Here is a 22172-nt window from a genome sequence, read left to right on the forward strand (position 1 = left end):
AAAGCTATTTAATTATTTAGATTCTTCATCATCTTTGATTTTGTTAATAATTTCTTTGAATAAAAAATCATTATTATCAGCAAATTTTTTCAAGATATTAATATCAGTTGATCTGAAAATTTTTCTATTTTTAATTTCTTTACATACCAAAACAAAGAAAGCAAATCTTTCATGTTGAGGAATTAATTTCTTAAAAAAATGAACATTATCATCAATTAAATTTTTAAAAGCAGTTAATAAAATTGAATTCGAATTAATTAAATCTTTATTTTCTTTTAATGAATTAAGATATCTATCTTCATATAATTGACGAATATATAATAAATTTGAATCTGAATTTGATTGAAATAATTCAGAACTTAATTGATTTTTAATATTTTCAACTGGTGATGAAGATGGAGCAAAATTTGCAATTTCATCATTACTACCACCAAAATGTTTATCAATTATATCTCTCAAGATTTTAATTTCAGCCATTAATTGATGTAAGATTTTTGAATGTTGTTTTTCAATACCTGCAATTTTTTTATTACAATGAGATTTGGAAGTTGAAACTTGATCAGAAAGTGATTCACATTTACTTTCTTTTTCTGCAATTGTTTTTTTCATGGATTTGATTTTTCTTTCCATTGAAAGTTTTTCATCTTGATGGGCAATTTTCAAATTTTCAAGTTTCATGTTAAAAGTTTTATTTTCTTTTTCAATTGAAATTTTGGATGCTTTTATTGATTCATTATCTTTCAATAAGGCAATTTCTTTTTCTTTTAAAGCAAATACATCCTTTTCCAAGCTTGCAATTTGTTGATCTTTTAATAAAACTTTTGCATTTGATTCTTTTTCATAATTTTCTAATTCTTTTTTACTACTTAATAAATCTATAGTGACTTGTTTTGCTTCTTTAGAGCTAGATTTAATTTCCTCTTCCAATTTTTGATTTTTTTGTTGTAATTCATTTCTGATTTGTTTCAAATCATTAATATCTGAATTCAATGAAGCAATAGTTTGATTTCTGATTCTCATTTGGTCTTCTAAATTTTGTAAAGTTGTTTTTAAACTAAAAGTTTCTTGCTTTAAAAATTTCACTTCATCTTGATTAACATATAATTCTTGAAATTTACTAATTATTTCATTTGGATCTTCAACATGTAAAATATCACAAACTTCATGAAGTAATAAAGTATTTTCCCCATAATAACTTCCATTTCCTGGTTCAACAGTTGAGGTTGAAATATCATGAGATTGAATTGGTTGTGGTGGTTGCAGTTGTAAATCAATTAAATTATCATTTTGTAAAGTTTTGTGATTTCTAACATTTGCTCTACTTTCCATTTTTGCAGCTTGTTCAGGAGTAATTTTATGATATTGACGTCTTAATGGAGGAACTTTCCCATTATTGGGACCAAAAATATTATCAACATTATTAACTTCTGGCATTTTTAACGTCTGTTGTTTATATTTTGAAATAAAGAAGTGTTGCAAAAAATGTAAATATAAATTTGACAACCAAATTTATAAAATTGATATGCAAAAAATTGAATAGTTTGTATAAATCAACACCAACAAATTATTTTAACGGCGCTTTCAGATCATCAAGTGTCTATAAATATTCTGAACCAATATATTAAATATTTACTCCTAATTAATCGACTTTGACCATCTAGTAATTGATTGTATGAACTAATACTTAACTGATATCAAAATCTGAAAGTAATTGGTAGCGCGGGATTGATTTGACATTGGTGGTAGTAACCAGATAGCTTCATAAAACTCCAATTTCTTGTGGATCAAACTCAATTTGAAATTGTATTATTGATCAGATGGATGATTTTTGTTAAATGATGCATTTTTGAATGAAATGAAATTCCTTTTTAATAATGATCAAATTGAAGTGCTGAAATCAAATTAAGAAGGCATCATTATGATGAACTCTCAAAATCAACCTGAGTAATTACAATTGACATTATTATAAAGATCTGTTGACTTTGTTGATTACTCCTTTAGAACAAGTCTTGAATTTGAAAATTTCTAACCTCAAAATGTATGATTTAATTATTTATCAACGCAAAGCCTCACGGACCGAGATGACTCAAATTGATGTATTACCTATGATATGACTTATATGATGAATGTTTCAACTTGTTTGGTTGACATCTTGACATGATGAAGATAAACAAATACTTCAAAAACTGTGATGAAGTCCAAAGTTAAAGTTATAAATTGTTAGTTCATCATTTTTTTTCAAATTTGCGCTATTATACGAAAAAAATAATTTATTATATCAGATCAATCCTGATTTTAAATTTAAAACTTATACTTAGGAAATGTCAGATTCAATTACAAATTTTGTACCAATAATAAAACCCAATGAAAGTTCGAAACCAAATCAAGTAGAAATTACAAATTTTAGTTCAAAAGATCATGCAGCTTTTAAATTAAGATATAGATCAAATTCAATAATATCTGCAACTACAACTGAAGATGAAAGACCATTACCTACTATAAAAATTTTAGGAACTGGTGGAACTATTGCATCCAAAGCAGAATCATCAAAAGCTACAGCTGGATATGAAGTTGATGTAACAATAGAAGAATTAGTTAGTAATATACCTGATTTATCAACTACATGTTTTGTTGAATATGAACAAGTTTCAAATATAGATTCCACAGAAATGAATTTAAAAGAAGCAGCCACTTTAAGAAATCAAATAGTGGAAGATTTACAAAAGTTTGATGGGATAGTAATAACTCATGGTACAGATACAATGGAAGAAACAGCATTTTTTATACAATCAACAATAAATACTTCAAAACCAATTGTAATATGTGGAAGTATGAGACCAAGCACAGCAATATCTTCAGATGGTCCAATGAATTTATATCAAGCTATAGTAATTGCATCAAGTCCAGAAAGTCATGATAGAGGAGTTCTTATAGCATTAAATGATCGTATTGGTGCTGGGTTTTATATAACTAAATCAAATGCAAATTCTTTAGATACTTTTAAATCTATTGGTCAAGGATATATTGGTAATTTTGTAAATAATGAAGTTAGATTTTATTATCCACCTGCAAAACCTTTGGGTTTAACATTCTTTGAATTAGGTGAAACTTTTAATCTACCTGAAGTTCCAATAGTTTATGCACATCAAGGATTAAATAATAAAATGATTGAATTTGCATTAACTGGGGTAAATGCTAAAGGTTTAGTAATTGCAACAATGGGAGCAGGTTCATTATCATCAGACACTAATAAATTTTTATCTTCAATAGTTGAACCAAATTTCCCCATCATTTATAGTAAAAGATCAATGGATGGTATGGTACCTATTGGAGCATTACCTAAAATAAATGGTAGAATATTTGAAAATGCAATAGCTGGTGGTTATTTAAATCCTCAAAAGGCAAGAATATTATTACAATTATGTTTAAATAATAATTATGATTTAAAAAAGATTAAAAAAATATTTAAAGGAGTTTAATAGATTTTTATAGAATTTTAATAGAATAAAATATAGAAATTTGAATTGGTTTCACTTTATATAACAATTTTTCTCGCATTGAAAAATTTCAATATTTTTTTTTTTAGTCAAACTAACTACAAATGGTTGAATATTCAGGATCTACTCCAGTAGAAATTGCACCAGATAAAAAACAAAGAGTATTATGTTGGTTTAAAAGAGATCGGTTTTTCCAATGTCTTGATGAAAACTATATAGATAACTCATTAGATCCAAAAGAATTACCAAAAGTAAATCAAAAATGTGGAGAAATTAAAAAAGAATTTGAACAAGATTGTGTTAGTAGTTGGGTTAAATATTTTCAAGAAAAAAGGTATAATGATTTAGTTAGATCGAGATATATACAAAAATTAGAAAGTGAAGGTGCTCAAGCATTACCTTTTAAAATTGAAGGAGTTAAGAAGTAAATATTTATTTTGCAATTATATTTAATGTACTACTTATACAATGTTCAGAATCAAGAATTGTACCCCATTCATATTCACCTTTATCAATAATAACAAAATTTAATTTTTGAATATATGTGGAATTTGGTAATACTTTAAATTTTTGTTGTAATACTCCATTAAATAAAATTTTTCTATCAATTGATATTTGTTTATTTATATTGATGTTGTTGGTATTTAAACTATTACTTGATGTGAATTGTATAGGTAATTGACGAATAAATCCTTTAATTTCTTTTTTGGAGTGGTTTGTAATTGTTGTTTCAATAGTATAAAATTCATCAATAATTAATTCGGAGTTTGTTTCTACTATTTTGGTAGTTAATTCTATTGGATTTAGCATGAGAAGGTTAGCCATTTTTTGAGTTAATCTAAAACATCTTAAATCTATTATCCCTGATCTTGTATTGGTGCTCCAATTCCCACTTAATTTTTTCAAAACTTCTTGTTTCAACCAAAAGATTTTTTTCATTTGAATTTGTTCTTCATCTGACATATTATAATCTCTAATGAATTGTTTCTTTCGTAATGATGGAATTTCATTATTTTCTTTAATTAAGTGAATTTTTTTCATTGGTATAAAATATCTCTTAGTTTTATTTGATTCAATTGAATCAGTTTTTTGATAAATTTCATATTTCAAATCACATTGTAATTTTTCAGTCCATGAATTTCTTAAATCTAATACCAATATACAATATTTTGATTTATCCTTAATTTCAAAATTTTCAATTGGATAAGTGGATATAATATCACAACCAACAATTTCTAAACTTGGCATAACAGATACCAAAATAGGTATTTCCAATTGTTTTAAAAATGATTTTTCTTTACTATTATTACCATAATCTAAAATAATCTTCAGTTCTCTCATATATTTCCTACTAGTTAATTCATACTTGATGATAATTTCTTCACCAGGTTGAATATTTTCACCAATAATATCTTTATTCAAAATTTTAAAAGATTTAAAATTCAATAAATTCCATTCTAATTCATAAATTTCAGCAGCATTTAAATTATGTTGTTGTAAACTTCTATTTATATAATCAATAGCTGAATCCATAAATGAAAAAGATAAATAATTTATTATTTTATTGGAATCATTAGCTAATTTAACTTCAAATTGAAATTTTTCCCCTTCTAATAACATAATCCATCCATTAGGAATTGAAAGTTCTATAAGTTTTAAAGTTGGTTGTGGTGGGATGACCGTAAGTGGTAATGATCTATAAGTTACATATTTTTCCGTACCTCCTTGCTTTAAATTTGTTATAAGTTTATCAATTATTGGATCTATATTTTTTAATTTTTTAGTGTTTATTGTAAAATTTTGTTTTTCTTGATCTACTATATGGAAAAATTGCTTTTCACAAGAACCTATTGTTATTTCAAATCCAATGATTTCAAAATCTCCACTACTTAAAGGTTTAAATGGTACAATAATTTGCTCAGTTGATGCTGGTTGTATGGTAAATAATGCAGGATTAATGGGGGTGGTCTGAGTTGATAAATTTGTTGCAGTGACATTTCTCTTGATGTTGTTTCGTAATTTATTAAATGCTGGTGAATTTTGATTTACTTGAGTTATTGATTTTAAAGTTTCTACCTCAATACCTTCACTAACAACCTTCAAATCATTAATATCAATAGGAAATAAAAAAGGATTTTGTAAAGTAATTTTTAATTGGTTAACTTCATCTTGCACTAAAAGTCTATCTAATTTTAAATCTTCTGTAATTTTTGGGTTATATGGATCAAAAAATGGTTCAATTTGTTTAGTTTTAACTTCTTCAACTAATGGAATCAATGTCTCCTTTTGTCGTGTAGATACAAATTTAACTTTTCTAACCAAAAAAGGATCCCAATAAGGTATTTTTGATTTGGTGGTATATAAAATTTTTTCAGTCATTGTTTTTAATTTAATTTGATCATCATGAGATAAACATTGAGTGTATCTAGAAAGTAATACTATACATAATTGAAGTAGTAGTTGTTGGTCACCTATTCTTTCAGCTGAATTTAACGCTAATTTTAAAACTTGGATTTGTAATGAAGTCCAACTTAATTGAGTTTTACCTACTGATGCATTTGCAGGTTCTGAATCTATTCCATATAATGAAAATAATTTTTCTAATAATGTTTTTACACTCTTTAAATCTTTTAATTTTTCAAATGCTGTAATTAATGCAACTAAATGAATCCTTAATATAAATGCTTGTTTCCTGAAAAATCCCATTTTTTCATATATAGATGCAATATAAGTATATATATGACATTGATCTAAAATATTTAAATCTATTAGTTGTAATAAAAAAATCTTATCTATATCACATGTTATATCCTGAGTCAGAAATGCTTGGTGATGATGCTCCATCATTAAATCTAATTTTCTTAAAACACATTCAATATAAACAACATCAGGTACCATATCTTCTGGGTCATTTGTACTTTGACTATAAAAATATATGGCTTTTGTGAGAAATATTTTAAGTAATTCTGGAGTAGATAATGAATTTATATCAATTGATGAAGATAATGGTAATGTAAATCCATTTGTAGTACTAGTCATTGAATTTCTAGGTGATGTTATTGATAATTTTGAACCATTTGATTCTAATGATGATTTTTTCGGGTATGAATCCACAGATAATGAAGATTTAGTTACATGTAATAATGATGAAATATTCTGATTTAATTGTTGATGGTACCCAACTTGTGATGATAAATAAATTGAAACTGATAATCCTTCCAATGCAGAAGCTAACCATAAAAAATCATCATATTTTTTTAATGTAGTTAAACTTTCAGTAAAGTTATTAATTGCTTCATTGTATTTACCAGCTAATAAATATAAATTCCCCAATAATTTCAAATGACGACCAGAATATTTTGTTGACTTTTCTGATAGTTTTTCTTGTGAATCGTTACTAAAAGTAGCCTTGTATGAAGTTGAACCAGAACTTAGTCTCTTTTGTGCTTGATTTATGGTTTTTGTAAGAATGTGGCTATCGGTAATTGAAACTGGTGATCTTAAAGTGATATTACTATATGCTGATGCATATTCGTCTAATGCTATTAAAAATGAATTAAAAATTTCTACAAATATTGTTTCCAATGCAGTGAGGTGAGATGTTGTTCCATTATGATAAAAAATCGGTGATTGTGGTTGTTGGAGTTCAGATTCTGGTGTATCGAATAATATAATATTGTGATTAATAGCTGAATTATGTATTTTTTTAAGTTGATCTAATGATTGGTTTTGATCTGCATATGGTCCAATTCCTAAAACAATAAATGTTTTTCTAAATGGTTCAAATTCATGTAAATATAATGAATCATTATCAATTGAAGAAATTATAAATTCTGGATATATTTTACCTTCAGGAAATGAACTAGGATTGAAAAATTGTAAATTTGGTTGTGGTTTTAAATCTAATAGTCGTAGATCAGTAATATTTGTTTTAATTAATTCCACATATCTATTAAAATTTGTTAAAGTACAATTGTTTATGGGAACTAGTAAAATCCTAGTTTTTGCAGGAATTATAAAATTATATCTATTTGGCATAAAATTGTGTCATTTAGTGGTGGTGGTTGTAAAAAAAATAGATTTTTCAAAATCACTAAATTAATTTTTTTTTACGTGAATTGGTGATAATCAATTTACATATCTTTTCTCTTTCAAAGGCAAAATACATAACCACCAAGAAATGACTGGGTTAAATTTTGACAACTACCAAAGAAACCAATTCTTAACCACAAAGGGATTTGCCCAACCAAAAGCTACATCAACAGGTACAACAATTGTAGGGTGTCAATTTAAAGGAGGAGTAGTTATAGCAGCAGATACAAGAGCAACTTCTGGTCCTATAGTAGCAGATAAAAATTGTGAGAAATTACATAGATTAGCACCACAAATATGGTGTGCTGGAGCTGGTACTGCAGCAGATACTGAAATGGTTACTCAATTAATTGGATCAAATTTAGAATTACATTCATTATCAACTAATAGAAAACCAAGAGTTATAACAGCTGTAACTATGTTAAAACAACATCTTTTCAAATATCAAGGTCATTTAGGAGCTTATTTAATTGTAGCTGGTGTTGATCCAACTGGAGCTCATTTAATGTCAGTACAAGCACATGGATCAACTGATGTTGGAAAATATCAAAGTTTAGGTTCAGGCTCATTAGCAGCAATGTCAATATTAGAAACAAATTTTAAAGAAGATATGAATAAAGAAGAAGCTATAGAATTATGTTCAAAAGCTATATTAGCAGGTATATGGAATGATTTAGGTAGTGGTTCAAATGTAGATGTTTGTGTAATGGAAATTGGTAAAGATGCAAATCTTATGAGAAATTATATTACTCCAAATGTTAGAATTGAAAAAACAAGAAATTATACTTTTAAACCTGGTACAACTGCAGTTTTAAAAACTTCTATTAGGGATGTGTGTGATATACAAGAAGAGATAGTTGTATAGAATGGATATGTAAAAAAAAAATTTGAAATTAGAAATGATATTTTAAATCTTGTGATTCTTGTATGTCTAATTGTTTAATTCTATTTTACTTTATTTACATCTATATCTTTTGGGCCTAATTTTATGTGTTAAAAATCAATCAATTTACTAAAGAAGTTACAGGATTAAAACTCTCAATCGTATCAAAGAATTACAGTGAAGAAGGAGTTTTATGACAGTCCTTTTGTTGCTCTATAAGGAACATTACTAGACTATGTGAAAAACGACAAATGTCCATATAAATTGTGCGATTAAAACAATCTATTTGCATTTTATCCCGTATGTAAAATTAATGTTTCGAAAAATATAGTCATTAAGTGCTTGAAATTAACTTTGTTTATTGTTTATTAATGCCAGAAAACGAACTAGATAAAGGCAGTTACATGAAAATTTCGATTGTAACAATTTAATAATTATTCAATCGTAAACGTATAAAAAGTCTAGAATTTGTTTCATGTAAAACCTCATTTATCTCTTAAATTGGAAATAACAATTATTTACGAAAAATTTTAAACTCATTTAAATTTTCAGTATTTGGAAATTATAGGAGATCAAAACAAAATTGTTTCAGATTTGATTAGCATAATAAGCTCAACTCAAATTATTATGATTGACTATTACACAAATGAAAAGTGAACAAACTAGTTCAATTCAAAAATTATTCTTATAAATTGTTGTATATCGGTTCACATTTGATTGCTTGTTTTCAAAATGTTTTCATCGTAAGGTTCCATCTTTCAAAGTTCATTCAAAATTCAAGATTTAGATTCAATATTTATCAATAATCATATCAAATCACTATGGCATCCACAAAAAATTATTTTCCAATGAACACTTATTGCAGAACTAATGATTTGCAAGAGATCAAAAAGCAACGATTTGAATCAAAACAAGAGGTCTTGAAATACATGTTTGAATTTCATAAATCGTATTATAGGGTTCCTAACGATTCAAAAGATGTGATTATTTTTCAATGTAAACAAAAAAATTGTAAGGTTCAATTAAAGATTATTAAACGTCAAAAATCATCAGGAATAGACTTTTGGGTAGTTGAACCAAGAAATCGGGAAAAGGATACACCTCACGAAGTTGAAACACTCAATTCATTGGGCTACTATTACTTACCAAATGAAAGTGAAGGTTTAGCAAAACCAATTAAATTTATCAAATTTAACCATGATTCAAATGATAATACTTACAAAGAATATTCATCAAGACAACAATAATCGGTTAAATAATAATCTTTATTTAAATTTCGGATCAAGCCAGGATGATGTGAAACATTCAACAAATCATATACTTGAAGAATTGAACATTTCAATCATCATTGTTTTAAGTAGTTTTAATATATATTTGATTTCGAAATTTTATCTTTCTCATTTCATACTGCAACTATTTCTGCACTGACCAATTACTAAAGACACTTGAGCTTCTCATTAGATTATGTAAGTATTTGCATTCTATGTTCCTTTATTAAGAGTAGATAAGAATGAAGATTTCAAAAACATTAATCACTCATATTTTTAATCATCTTATTACTATATACATCAGCTATATAGATAAAAGAATTTGGAGTTTCTTTCTCAGTTTTAACTCTTTAAATGACAAATCCTTGCTTTTTACCTTTCGATTTCTTTTTTCCATGTATGCTTTTGTCAAATTTATCACCAAGTATCAGAATATACACATCTTTTTTCTTGTAATTGATCTTGTCATTTTTATAACGAATTATTGAATGTAATGAAAACTCATATCTTTTTTTCATCAACATCTTAACCCCATCAAGATATTGATCATTTTTCAATTGTTCATTAACCATGTTTTTAAGTTTTTCACCAAGTCCAACGTATTTGTAATATGATTCTAACAAATGACTAACATGTACTCTTCCAGATTTTGAAATCATATATTCTGTTTCATGATTAACCTGACCGAATGAAAAATAGCATCTAAAATTTTTGACTGTTTCACGTATTTCTTTTATTACCTTTTGATTTAGATCTTGATTCAAATTAATATCATCATCCTCATTATCTTCTTTGTTTAAATCTTTTATTATCTGACGAGAATCAATTTGTTTAAATGTATTAGTATTATAATCAGTGTTAAAGTTGGATGTTAAATTCAGGTTGGGAACTGGTAAACCAAAAAACTCCATACTTTCGTCTCTTTCATCTTCCTGATCTTCTTCTTCCACATAATCCTTTGTTTCAAAAAACCCAGTATTCACATAAGGAAGTTCTTCTGGTAAATAAACTGGATAACAACTCAAATCTGTATTAGGGTCGAAGGAAATTTCTGAGGAATCTTCATCTTCTTGTGGCTCGAATAATTCATTATTGGATCTTGGAATTGGTAGTTGTCCTATATTACCCTGATCATCAACAACTTCCATAAAAATTCTTGAATCTTCAAAAGTTGACACATTATTGAAGTCGTGACGACCACAAAGATTTTTTTCAGTTCTTAAATCTTTAACTAATGATAATGAATCAAACACAGAAATCATTTGATTCAATTGAATTCTACTGTATCTTGACATTGCAATGGGAATGAAAAAATCTAAATCTATTACCAAAAATTTTAATAAAGTGTCTAATGGCAAGACAAAGGCACTAAATTCAATATTTAATCTGGGAGTATAAATAAACAAATTAATTTTAATAACATCGATTGTTGATTCATAATTGAAATAATTTTTGGTGTTAATTAAATCTTTGAGTTGAATTTTTAATGTATAATCAGTTGATTTTTCTTTTGTAACAAAGTATTTTAAATTTATAAAGCTAGTCTTAATTAAATCATAAAAATCATTAATGATACAATTGTGGTCCTCTTCTATAATTTTGTCATCATTTATATATAAGTTGATCCAAAAATTACCAGCAAAATTAGTAACAGATGATTTATATTCGTGGTAGTTTAAGTGTTGAATAATAAAAATTTCAGGCATTTCTTCAAAATTGTACTTGATTGCACGATGCACAACATCGAAATTTTGATGCGACATATTGTATTAAAAATAAATAATAAAGTTAAATTGTGAGTATTAGGAAAATGATCTTGTAAATATGAAGGTGAAATTAAAAAACTAATGAATAAAGATTAGGATATACTTTTGTTAATATATAGATATCTAATATGTGTCACCAACTATGTAAGTAATTTTTTCAACATTATTCAAAGTCTCAGCCTTAATTTAAATTAATATTGTAATTTATTGTTTCAGAATACGAAAATTATTTACAATTCAAAATTTGAATTTTGTTCAAGAAAATTATTTCATAATTTAAAAATCTCAGCTCTAATTTAATATTATAATTTGATGTTTCAGAATGCGAAAATTAATAACAATTCAAATTATTTTATTTATCATATCTAAGAAAATTGTTTCAAGAAAATTAGTTTTTCAAGAATCGAAATACAAACTTTATTTATTTATAATACCAGTGAAATGATCAATTTGTACCTTCCTTTAAATTGTACTTAAAAGTAATAATGTTTATAGGCAATACGAAATAAAGATTATTAAATAGTTTAATTGTTTATATAATAAACGTGGCTGATATGATAAAAATTTTGAATTTTTAGTTTTGTGTAGTGTTTCATGTTTATCAACTCTATTGTTATTTTTATGTATTACCTCTTAAAGAAAGAAGAAAATATATCCGTATTATATTACTTTTTTTTTTACTTTTCAGATGCATCTCAGATAAAAATTGAAACTCTAACCTAGCTATCAATGTTTAACACGTATAAAATTTGTTATTATAAAAAAAATAAGCTCACAATATTTACATTTATTAGTTTATTTAATTTGCGTATAAATTTCATTTTTTCATTTCTCATTTTTAGATCATTATCATCGATTTAACTTCAACTATAAAAATTCAACTTCAAATATCATTCTTTAAATGAAAGCAACAAAGTTTGAAAGACTGTTTATTAAAGGCAGAGGTAGCAAAAAGCCAGATATCGATAAAGCTACACAACATATTAAAGTCATTGAGGAGATAAATTTTAATCAGAATTCAAAACCTCCAAAATTTGACGAATTTACTCCTATTGATGCGGATGCTAAGAAATCTAAAAATCAACTTTCGTATGAGTTATTAAAAGCTATGGGTCTGACAGATATGTTAGACGTTAAATACATTAACATTAAAGTAAAACCATTTGATTTACCAGTTTATATCCATCAGCCTACATTAATTTTCAAAACTGGAGTTAGATCAAAAACTAGTGCTAAGGTTTCAGATAGAAAAAATTTTGATTTCAAGTTACTCAAAAAGGAAATGGAAGAATACCAAAGACAAAGGGATATTTCTAGAAGTGATGATGAAGAAGAAGAAGAAGAAGTAGAAGAAGAAGAAGAAGAAGAAGAAGAAGAAGAAGACAATCAAATACAAAATGAGAACAATTCCATCAATGAACCAATTATTATACCTTAAGATAGTTTATTGATTTTGTTCTGAATTATATACTAATATACTATATCTAAAATATTTTATGTAATCTCCAAAATTACTAGTAGGTCATCATTCTTTTAATTTCTATATCTCTTGAACTTTTGATTGAAGTATTCGAATCCTTGATCGACCAAAATTATGCGTATTACCCTTCTGTAATGTAAATTGAATAATAGTGTCATGAAAAGATTAATTTTTCATTCATCATAATATCATTATTTTAAACAATATCAAACAATTGATACTATATCCTATCTACGAACTTATATTAAAAAATATTACCTAGAATCCAAAATTTAATATGGACTTCATTAATCGTACAAACAAGAATATTTATTTAGCTAGAAAATTTAAAAAATTGAAGAATTGAATGTAAACCTGTATATAAGCAATGAGCTTTAAAAACTGTTTAAATTCATCTTCGTTTGTACGTTGAGGAATTTGTTGACTTAACCTAAAGTTAAATCTAAAACACTAACACCTTGAGATGAAAATTCATGGCCAATGCAATCAATAGACTCACAATAAAAACTACTTTCTCACCAATTAATAAGATGACAATTATCTAATGAATTATGTAATACCATTTTGACATGTTTATAATGATCACTAATTGAATCAGAAAATAAAAGATTATCATAAAGATAAACTTGAACAAGTTTAAAATCATAAAATAATATTGAAATGTATTTACCAGATATCTGAGGAGCATCAGTAAGATTAAAAATTAATACTAAAAATTTATATCACCCCGGAAGATCAATTGTGAAGCAGTGGTTTGCTTTAATATATGGTAATAATTACATGGATAGTTTCCACATTGTATTGAAAGCTTTAGTTACAATGGTGGGAACCATGATATCTGAACTCCCATATTCTATTCAATTTTACTGGAACAAAATAAGATGGTTTACTTTCTAGAGGTGAAATTGCTGCAACAAATTGATTATTATATCCTTTAGGTGATAAAACAACGTTGAATGCTGGTTGAGGTAATTTATGAAGATAATGCCTAACTCGAGGAGGATATGCTGCTTTATCTTTTAATGCTGGTAAAATAAAATAAGCTGCTTCATCCAAAACTGCAAAAATTTGAAAATACTCTGGTGTTTCTTTAAATCATGGAAATTATGAAAAGTTTGTAATATCAAGTGAAGATAGATTAATATTGACTTATGGGTAATCACAATATTGAGGGAAATGATGAAACACCAAATAATATGAAAATGATTTTAGCAAAATGATTGAGAACCAATTAGAAAAATTGAAAAAGTCATCAAGTAAATAAGAAAAGAAAAAGATCAAGCAATCATTATCAAAAGAGACTAGTATATAACTGTTAGAGCAAGCATGTATAGAACACAAGGAAACTGAAAATAACAAATTTATTTAAGATGTCTTGCAATTGTAATATCAAAAAAATCATCATAATTCAAATATAAAAACTATATAAAAATATAAAACCATTCACTAAATATAAAAATTAACCACAACTTTTCTTTCAAATTTCATCTTCTTACTCTTTTTGAATATGCATTATTTGTAGTCGATGAAAAGACTGAAGATTCATTTTGCCTCTTTTTCAAATATGAGTCGGTGATTTGAAGTGGTATGCTTGGTCGACCTCTTGGAGCTGATGTTGATTGTGAATGGTTGGTTCTTGCTCTATTGGAATATGAAGAATGATTGCTTTTATTATTATTGTTGTTGACATTTTGTAAAAGAAAATTAAAATCAACTGATGAATTTGATGAATTTGATGAATTATTTGAAAATGTTAAACAACTATCATTTGATGGTAAAATATCTGAATTGATGCAGGTGAAATATTTAATACCAGGGATTGAAAAAGATTTGCCCGAATCTTGATTACATATTGATTTATGTAACAAGTCGGACAAAAGTTGTAAATATTTTCTTTTGTTAGTTAAATCATTTTGTAATGACTTGTATAAATGGAAATGTACTTCATCAAGTTTATTCATGAATTTGTTGAGTTTAGTATTTTTTTGAAAGTTGTTGTGGAAGTTGATGATTTGGTTGTAACTATGTGGTTTGGAAAAAAACTCGATTTTTAAATCAAAATATCTTTTGATATCTTGAGCATATGATAGAACTGACCTACCATTTAAATACTCAATGAATCCATCTAATGATGTATTTTCCAAACCAGAAACTTTGAACATTTTATAAAGGTTTTTGTCAGTTTCTAACTTTTCTAAATGATCTATAAATGCAGCTTTTATTGCTTCTTTGATTTCTTTATATTGGTTTGATTTAGCTGAATATAAATAATGAATTTTTTTATCAGCATCCATTAAATTGGGATAATGATTAAACAAGATATTTATATAATTTTTCCAAGTTTCAATATCAGTATCTCGAGGAATTGGGACATATTTGTAGTAATTGGATATGTCTTTTTTAATAAGTTGGTATGATAACATAATGTTTTTAGAATTTACCAATCTTGCAACAACGTCATCATCCTCTGATCCTAAAGTTTCTACTTCATCAAAATCCTCTTCATGATCTTCTTCATGATCCACTTCTGTTTCACCAGCTGAATTTAACGTGGAACTTATTCTATCTTGATAATTTTGATAATTTTTTAAACTTCTCTTTTCAAGTTCTAATGAAAGTTCATGTATTTTGGTTTTTAAATCTTCATCTGATTCTGAATCCATTTTTGACAAGTTGTAAAAATTAATTGAGATTAAAATGTGATGTAATATGTATCTTAATAAATTTTCAATTGAAAAAGAATATTTATTCAAACTAATAATTAAAGTAACTAATGAATAGTATGTATGATAGGATGATGAAAATGAAATAAAGTTATAAGATAGTAACTTAATAGTTAGGTGATATATGAATTGAAACTAATAATAATGAAAAAAAGTGGGTTAAAAATACAATATATATATATATATTACTGATAATCATATTTTTTGTCTGCATGCATAACTCCAAAATAAGCTTGAATGATAATAAATAATTTCATTAATAACTACCACAGAAGAAAATAATAAGGACCACCAAACTGTAATTAATTGTGATCATAATCCCCTATAAAAAAGAACAAATGAACATTACGATTGATATAAGCTCTCTTTCATTGCAAGAGCTTTATTTTAAGTAATTTATAATGAGGTGATATGACATATACTAACATAATCTTCTAAATGGCATTATGGATGAAGCAAAAGTTTCAAGACTGATATGTCATTACATGGTTGCAATGCATTAATTTGATTGTGTAGGTATTCAGATTGAATTGATTGTTACTCATCATCTACATGGATCTTATTTGGTGATACTTATATCGGGTAGTGCGATGATCGATTTACTATTAACCGAGATTTCGAAGTTTATTTGCCCTACTCTCACGCGAGTTCGTACAAATTGTAATTTTTTTATTTGAAGTAAAATCTTGAGATTTGAGCCGCGAATACCCGTTTTGGAACATGTCGTTTTTTAGTTCTGACATTTATATCACTCTAAAGAAATGAGATTTTAACAATTTAAGCAATTTGAGTATAATAATTTAGATGAGGTACTTATAGAGATCAGATATCACAAATCATTCAGCTATCAAATAATAAATGGTACTACATTATTCACGCTATATCATTAAGTTTAGTCAAGTTCAAAAAAAGTAAATAATCTTTTCCCATTTACTTTACTACATAGCTGAATATAAGACAAAACTACAAACACCTTTTGAAAATGATATAATTTGAAATTTATTGGTTTTATAGTAAGATAATTGCTATCAAAACAAGTATTCATATAAGGTTTTGATTTAAGGGTTGAATCAATTACTTGGTGAAATAATTATTACGAGCAATTCAATTATTTTTAATATCATAATCATTAATTTTTAAAAAAGACCCACATTTTAATCGATATTTTTGTTCAACTGCTCAATGGTTCAATTGCTATCAAAACAAGTATATATATAAGGTTTTAATTTAAGGGTTGAATCAATTACTTGGTGAAATAATTATTATGAGAAATTCAATTATTTTTAATTTTCCAATCATTAATTTTTACAAAAGACAGATCAACCCACATTATAATCAATAATATTATTCAAATGCTCAATGGTTCAATTTCTATCAAAAGAAGTATTCATAAAAGGTTTTAATTTTCAGGTTTGAATTAAGTACTTGGTGATATAATTAATATGAGCAATATCAAGAAATCTCAGTTATCTATAGTTTCATTATCTTTAGTTTTTTAAAAAGACAAATCAACCCACATTTTAATATACACTGCTTAATGGTTTATTGCTATCAAAAGAAGTATTCATACAAGGTTTTAATTTTTAGGGTTAAGTCAACTACTTGGTGAAATAATTAATATGAGCAATATTAAAAATCTTCAATTATTTTTAATTTCATAATCATTAATTTTTTAAAAAACAAATCAAACCCAGAAAAATATTCATCTGCTACTAAATCAGATATTCGAATGTTTGTCAAGAAACTGAACCAATCATGTCAAAAGCTAACTCACCAACACAAAAACTCACCGAACCGCAAGGTCGACCAACTCAGAATTATTTTGTCACTAATCAAGGGTTTACAACATTTCAAACTCAACTTGATCAAAGGATGGAGAAAAATATTGAAGCTTTAACAAAGTTCTTGAGAGATGAAAGCAAAACTGTTAAAAGAGAACTTGGAGCAATACATGATAAAACAGATGAAGTACATGTTAAAGGTGACTTCGTTAATGCTGAAGTTGAAGAAGCTAGAGAAAAAATCCAACAAGCACATGATAAAGAAGATTATGTTCATGCTGAAGTTCAAGAAGAATTAAGATTTAGAGAAACAGGTAATCATAATTCACCATGTTGATGGACAATTTATGGAACAATGTTTAATTAAAATAAAGCCCATTTTTTAAAGGTGTAACAATTGAACATAAAAATTGTGGATACTGAGCTTATTAATATTTATGAACACATTATTATGGGAAACAATATGTGGAAATTACTGTTTTTATTTTGAAAATAGTGTTATGGTTGTCATGGAATTAATGAGCTAATAAACAATTGATCATCAATACAAAAAATGGACGCATAAAAATTCAGATTGTCAAATTCAGAGTGTCAAATTCAGAGTGTCAAATTCAGAGTGTCAAAATTCAATTCAAGTAACATATATTTTAGCTAAACACAACAGAAGTTCCACTATTTAATAATTGATTTCAACAATATCAGATCCTCGTTGATAATCATATTCAACCAATTTTTCATAAATCAATATATGTAAATTCACATGTTTATCAATTCCAATTGTTCTATTCAAATCTAAAATATAACTTGCTTGTTCTCTTATATATGTAGGAATATTTTCATTTCTTTTCAAATTCAATCCCATATTAATTTCCCTTGGAGTTAAAGTGTTAGTATCAGTAAATGGAATATCAGTACCTCTAATTTGTATATATTTAATCCTATCAACATGACGAAAATATTGTAAATAAATGTGCAAACCAGAAAAATCTAAGTCGCTACATCCAAAACATTCTGCATTATATTTACCACAAATACTGTTTATAAAATTCAATGTTTTTAAACTTGGGAACCCTTTTGTTGAAATTAAAATATAATTGTCAAATTGTTCCTCTTCTAATTGAATTAATTGGTTGATGTCTCTTAATATTTGTGATTTTTCACAAATGATGACTTTTAATTTTACTTCATTATTACCTAAATATTGAATTAATAAGTTATGAGAATTATTATTAATTGCAAAAGAATCTAAAGTTCTTACATCAAATATATTTGTCCAAAATTCTCCACGATGTTCAGGAACAACATTAACTTTTTCCATATCATATTTTAAATTTGATAATAATAATTGTAAATATTTAGTACATGATTCAGAAGTTGACCAAATTCCATCATCTAAATAATAAAGTCCTCTTAAACTAATCAATCTACCACTTGCTATAATTGTAACCAATCTTGGAATTAAAATCATAAATGCTAAAACTTGTTTTGGATTTTCATAAATGGAAATTATATCATCATTGTTTAATCTAAATTGAATACCAATTAAACCTTCTCTTAATTTAATGGATTCATTGATTCCAAATAATGTTTCAAAAGCTGTTTTTCCCTCGGTGATTCTTTGATTGATTGAAATTGGTCTTTGTAAATTAATTGTGAATTCTGATTCAGTGGACATAATGAAAGTAAGTTGAAGAAGGAAGAAAGAAAGAAAAATATCAGATTTGAATAAGTATTTAAATAAATTTTTAAATTTTTGCCTGTGTTTCATAAAGTATTATTTTAAAATTTTACACCTGAAACAAATTATAATTTTGGTTTACGATAAAGCAAAACTATGAATTTATTACGAAACTTTTCGAAGAAGGTTCATAAACAAAATTAAACATTTCATGAAATTTACTTGTATACTTAAATACCTGATAGTTCAATGTATTTAAGTCCTATGTAATTTTTTCCTTTCAAAAAATATGGAATGTCTTTTTTAATGAAGCTCAATTTAATCAAAGTTCTATTTTTTTGGGGTGATTTAAAAAAAATTTATTCAGCTCGTCAATCAAGTTTTTCAAATGTTTCAGAATAACATAAACGGTAATATTATTAAAATAATAAATTAAGCGGCTCACAATAGAAATTAAAAAATATTTATCGATCGTTGAATTAAGCAAAAGGTAAAACTTTAAATGGATTGTTTCAACTGTCCAATATTTTAGCTTGGACTACATATTTATTATCATTCACGTAAATTAAGATTATAAATTATTAACAATAAATTTCAAGGATCTATGCATTTACGATTTTATATCTTCTAATCAACGAAGTAATTTTTTTTTTATTTGAATATGAGTAAAGTTCCATTAGTAAGAATGGATAATCCAGAATCTGTATTTAATCATTTTACCAAGATTAAATAACTATAATGTAAAATTTAAATAATATAAAAACTAAATAGGTAATGTTGTATTATAACTTTATCGTAGCTTATCATTTTGATAACAAAAATTTTTACCAATCTTCAATTTGATCCTGCATACATAAAAATTAGTTATCTATTTAAATCAAATAAACTGTTTTTTCAAATATAATGCCTTACATCTAAAACAGTAATATTATCGAAGAACTGAAAAAACTATTTATAATTATAGCTCTTTTGAGAACTTTGTTCCATGGAAATGATTCAAACTCAAATATTAACTCACAATGTAAAGATATTTGCGATTTTTATGTTTGATTATTGAATGTATTGTGTTGATAGTTTTTTTACTAAAACTATTTACTTTGATTGTTATTACTACAACATTTCATTAGTTTTAATAAGTATCTTTCATAGATACATCATGTTCAATGAATTCAGAACACATAAAAATTTTATATCTACAAAAGCATCTTTTAATTTTGCAACTCTTTAATAATTTTGTGAGTTTTTTTGCTGCTTACTTCAACTAATTTCAATTCTACAAACTTTATTTTTTTCCATCATACAAGGTTAATAAAATTGATGTAATTTTTATGATTGAAATTGAAACACATTCACTATTTTCAAACTCTTATGAATCCAGCCAAAGTATAAATACATTTTGATTTATTATTGTAAAATTACTTATCATTATAGTTCATATATCTGATCTGTAAAGCATCCGTACTGCAAATAAAATTATAATCAATAAATTTGAGATTGATTGAAAAAATGTCTGCATACTATAAACAACTATTTTTGGATGAAAAATGGAGAAAATGTAGACCAAATAAATAAAAATGTATACTGGCAAAATCAAAACGTAAACAAAAGATTACCCATTGTGCATACAATTAAAATGTCTGCGGAGTGAATTTATTATTAATGATTTATTCATATGATTATTCAAGTAATGTCTAATTAGTATCACAATTTTGATTCAATCATTTTGAATTAAATTTCAAAGATTTAAGTTAATGTTCAATGTGGATAATTACTGAAACAACCTAAAGTTTAAAGATTTTCATCTGATTATTGTAAATCTTATGGTTATGATTAATTAATTAGCCCCTTGAAATTTAAAAGTATAACGTGCTATTTGAAATTTTTATAAATAAATGACAGTAACTAGTTACACATTTTTTTTATTTTATAAATTAGACATTTTTTATTTTGTTTTTAAAACTCAACAAAAAATCTCAAATATTATTAATGTATAACAATTTGGAGATATTTGTATAAGTCTATGAATAGAGTAAATTATAAAAGTTGTTATAACATTAAGTGTTTGAAATCTGTAATTAAGAGGAAATTAAAATCTCAAAAATTTGGTCCCTGTTTAATTGATTAGGCTAAAACAAAATAAATATAATATTTATAAAAATTAAAATTCTTATCAAACGTTTGTAAGAATAAATTTAATTATTAATAAAGTTAAGGAGTTATACACATTTTATTTTTATCTTTAAAAATTATAAATATGAATCGATTTTCCCTTGAACATTCAAAATTTTGATTTTTTTTACTTATACTACTTTTTCTTTTTTCAATTACTAATCAAGAGTGTCACCTTATTTCATAAATTAATAAGTTTAGTACGTATACAATACATATGTTTGAACACATAACTAACATAGATAATCTAGTTTCAACAGAGGCACACTTTTGTTGTAAAGTGGCAGCTTCTAGGTTTTTAATTGAATGTGCAACAATTACTTTGCATATTTAATTCTTAATCAATGGAGCTGTTTGCCTGCTGTTGTTAGCAGCCGATTGCATTACTTTAATAGATCTACAGTGGGTCTGGATTGGGCTCGTTTTGCTGAAGGTCCTATACGTGTTTGCACGGTTTACAACAAGACAAAGCACCCGTCTTTTTGTTCGGGATTCGAGTGTTTACAGCATGGTACTATATGCTTCTGTTGTAGCTTACAGAGCATGCCAATTGCCAAAACTCACTTGATGAAGCGCATTAAGACGTTAAATCTATTACTCATTTACTGATATTAGCTTTTCATGGCGAACCCAGTTTTGACTAAGTTTTTCTTTCTGTCGATAAGAAGTCTCCTGTGTGAAACCATCCTTCATCGAATGTATATAGGTTTTATATAGAGTATATAGCTTCTATAAATCTGCATTTTTATGTAGATAAAAATATAGGTTTATAGAAGCAAATAATACAATAATCTATTTATTAATTTACATTGACTTAACATTATATAGATATACA

General features: G+C 25.9%; 12 protein-coding genes across 12 annotated transcripts; 6 read left to right on the forward strand and 6 right to left on the reverse strand. All coding sequences in view use genetic code 12, as the record gives it.

Moving 5' to 3' along the window:
* Positions 1–12: 12 nt before the first annotated feature.
* Positions 13–1434, reverse strand: KGF54_000181 (uncharacterized protein; the record flags this gene model as incomplete). Its single annotated transcript, XM_051762220.1, has 1 exon — positions 13–1434. The coding sequence occupies one exon, from the start codon at positions 1432–1434 to the stop codon at positions 13–15; it is 1422 nt and encodes a 473-aa protein (XP_051622796.1).
* Positions 1435–2321: 887 nt separating this feature from the next.
* On the forward strand, positions 2322–3479 carry KGF54_000182 (asparaginase; the record flags this gene model as incomplete). Its single annotated transcript, XM_051762231.1, has 1 exon — positions 2322–3479. The coding sequence occupies one exon, from the start codon at positions 2322–2324 to the stop codon at positions 3477–3479; it is 1158 nt and encodes a 385-aa protein (XP_051622797.1).
* A 122-nt stretch (positions 3480–3601) lies between these two features.
* Positions 3602–3925, forward strand: KGF54_000183 (uncharacterized protein; the record flags this gene model as incomplete). The annotated part of the gene is made up of 1 exon (XM_051762242.1): positions 3602–3925. The coding sequence occupies one exon, from the start codon at positions 3602–3604 to the stop codon at positions 3923–3925; it is 324 nt and encodes a 107-aa protein (XP_051622798.1).
* A 4-nt stretch (positions 3926–3929) lies between these two features.
* On the reverse strand, positions 3930–7535 carry KGF54_000184 (uncharacterized protein; the record flags this gene model as incomplete). The annotated part of the gene is made up of 1 exon (XM_051762253.1): positions 3930–7535. One exon carries the CDS (start codon positions 7533–7535, stop codon positions 3930–3932), a length of 3606 nt encoding a protein of 1201 aa, XP_051622799.1.
* A 142-nt stretch (positions 7536–7677) lies between these two features.
* PUP1 (proteasome core particle subunit beta 2) lies at positions 7678–8454 on the forward strand (the record flags this gene model as incomplete). Its single annotated transcript, XM_051762264.1, has 1 exon — positions 7678–8454. The coding sequence occupies one exon, from the start codon at positions 7678–7680 to the stop codon at positions 8452–8454; it is 777 nt and encodes a 258-aa protein (XP_051622800.1).
* An 839-nt stretch (positions 8455–9293) lies between these two features.
* Positions 9294–9719, forward strand: KGF54_000186 (uncharacterized protein; the record flags this gene model as incomplete). Its single annotated transcript, XM_051762275.1, has 1 exon — positions 9294–9719. One exon carries the CDS (start codon positions 9294–9296, stop codon positions 9717–9719), a length of 426 nt encoding a protein of 141 aa, XP_051622801.1.
* A 371-nt stretch (positions 9720–10090) lies between these two features.
* KGF54_000187 (uncharacterized protein) lies at positions 10091–11503 on the reverse strand (the record flags this gene model as incomplete). The annotated part of the gene is made up of 1 exon (XM_051762286.1): positions 10091–11503. The coding sequence occupies one exon, from the start codon at positions 11501–11503 to the stop codon at positions 10091–10093; it is 1413 nt and encodes a 470-aa protein (XP_051622802.1).
* Positions 11504–12407: 904 nt separating this feature from the next.
* KGF54_000188 (uncharacterized protein) lies at positions 12408–12944 on the forward strand (the record flags this gene model as incomplete). Its single annotated transcript, XM_051762297.1, has 1 exon — positions 12408–12944. The coding sequence occupies one exon, from the start codon at positions 12408–12410 to the stop codon at positions 12942–12944; it is 537 nt and encodes a 178-aa protein (XP_051622803.1).
* Positions 12945–13796: 852 nt separating this feature from the next.
* KGF54_000189 (uncharacterized protein) lies at positions 13797–14239 on the reverse strand (the record flags this gene model as incomplete). The annotated part of the gene is made up of 2 exons (XM_051762308.1): positions 13797–14074; positions 14215–14239. 2 exons carry the CDS (start codon positions 14237–14239, stop codon positions 13797–13799), a joined length of 303 nt encoding a protein of 100 aa, XP_051622804.1.
* Positions 14240–14470: 231 nt separating this feature from the next.
* On the reverse strand, positions 14471–15649 carry KGF54_000190 (uncharacterized protein; the record flags this gene model as incomplete). Its single annotated transcript, XM_051762320.1, has 1 exon — positions 14471–15649. One exon carries the CDS (start codon positions 15647–15649, stop codon positions 14471–14473), a length of 1179 nt encoding a protein of 392 aa, XP_051622805.1.
* Positions 15650–17464: 1815 nt separating this feature from the next.
* On the forward strand, positions 17465–17827 carry KGF54_000191 (uncharacterized protein; the record flags this gene model as incomplete). Its single annotated transcript, XM_051762331.1, has 1 exon — positions 17465–17827. The coding sequence occupies one exon, from the start codon at positions 17465–17467 to the stop codon at positions 17825–17827; it is 363 nt and encodes a 120-aa protein (XP_051622806.1).
* A 339-nt stretch (positions 17828–18166) lies between these two features.
* On the reverse strand, positions 18167–19165 carry KGF54_000192 (uncharacterized protein; the record flags this gene model as incomplete). The annotated part of the gene is made up of 1 exon (XM_051762342.1): positions 18167–19165. One exon carries the CDS (start codon positions 19163–19165, stop codon positions 18167–18169), a length of 999 nt encoding a protein of 332 aa, XP_051622807.1.
* Positions 19166–22172: the final 3007 nt, after the last annotated feature.

The sequence above is a fragment of the Candida jiufengensis genome, assembly GCF_024610255.1.
Source record: "Candida jiufengensis strain CBS 10846 chromosome Unknown scaffold9, whole genome shotgun sequence".
Lineage (NCBI taxonomy): Eukaryota > Fungi > Ascomycota > Pichiomycetes > Serinales > Debaryomycetaceae > Lodderomyces > Lodderomyces jiufengensis.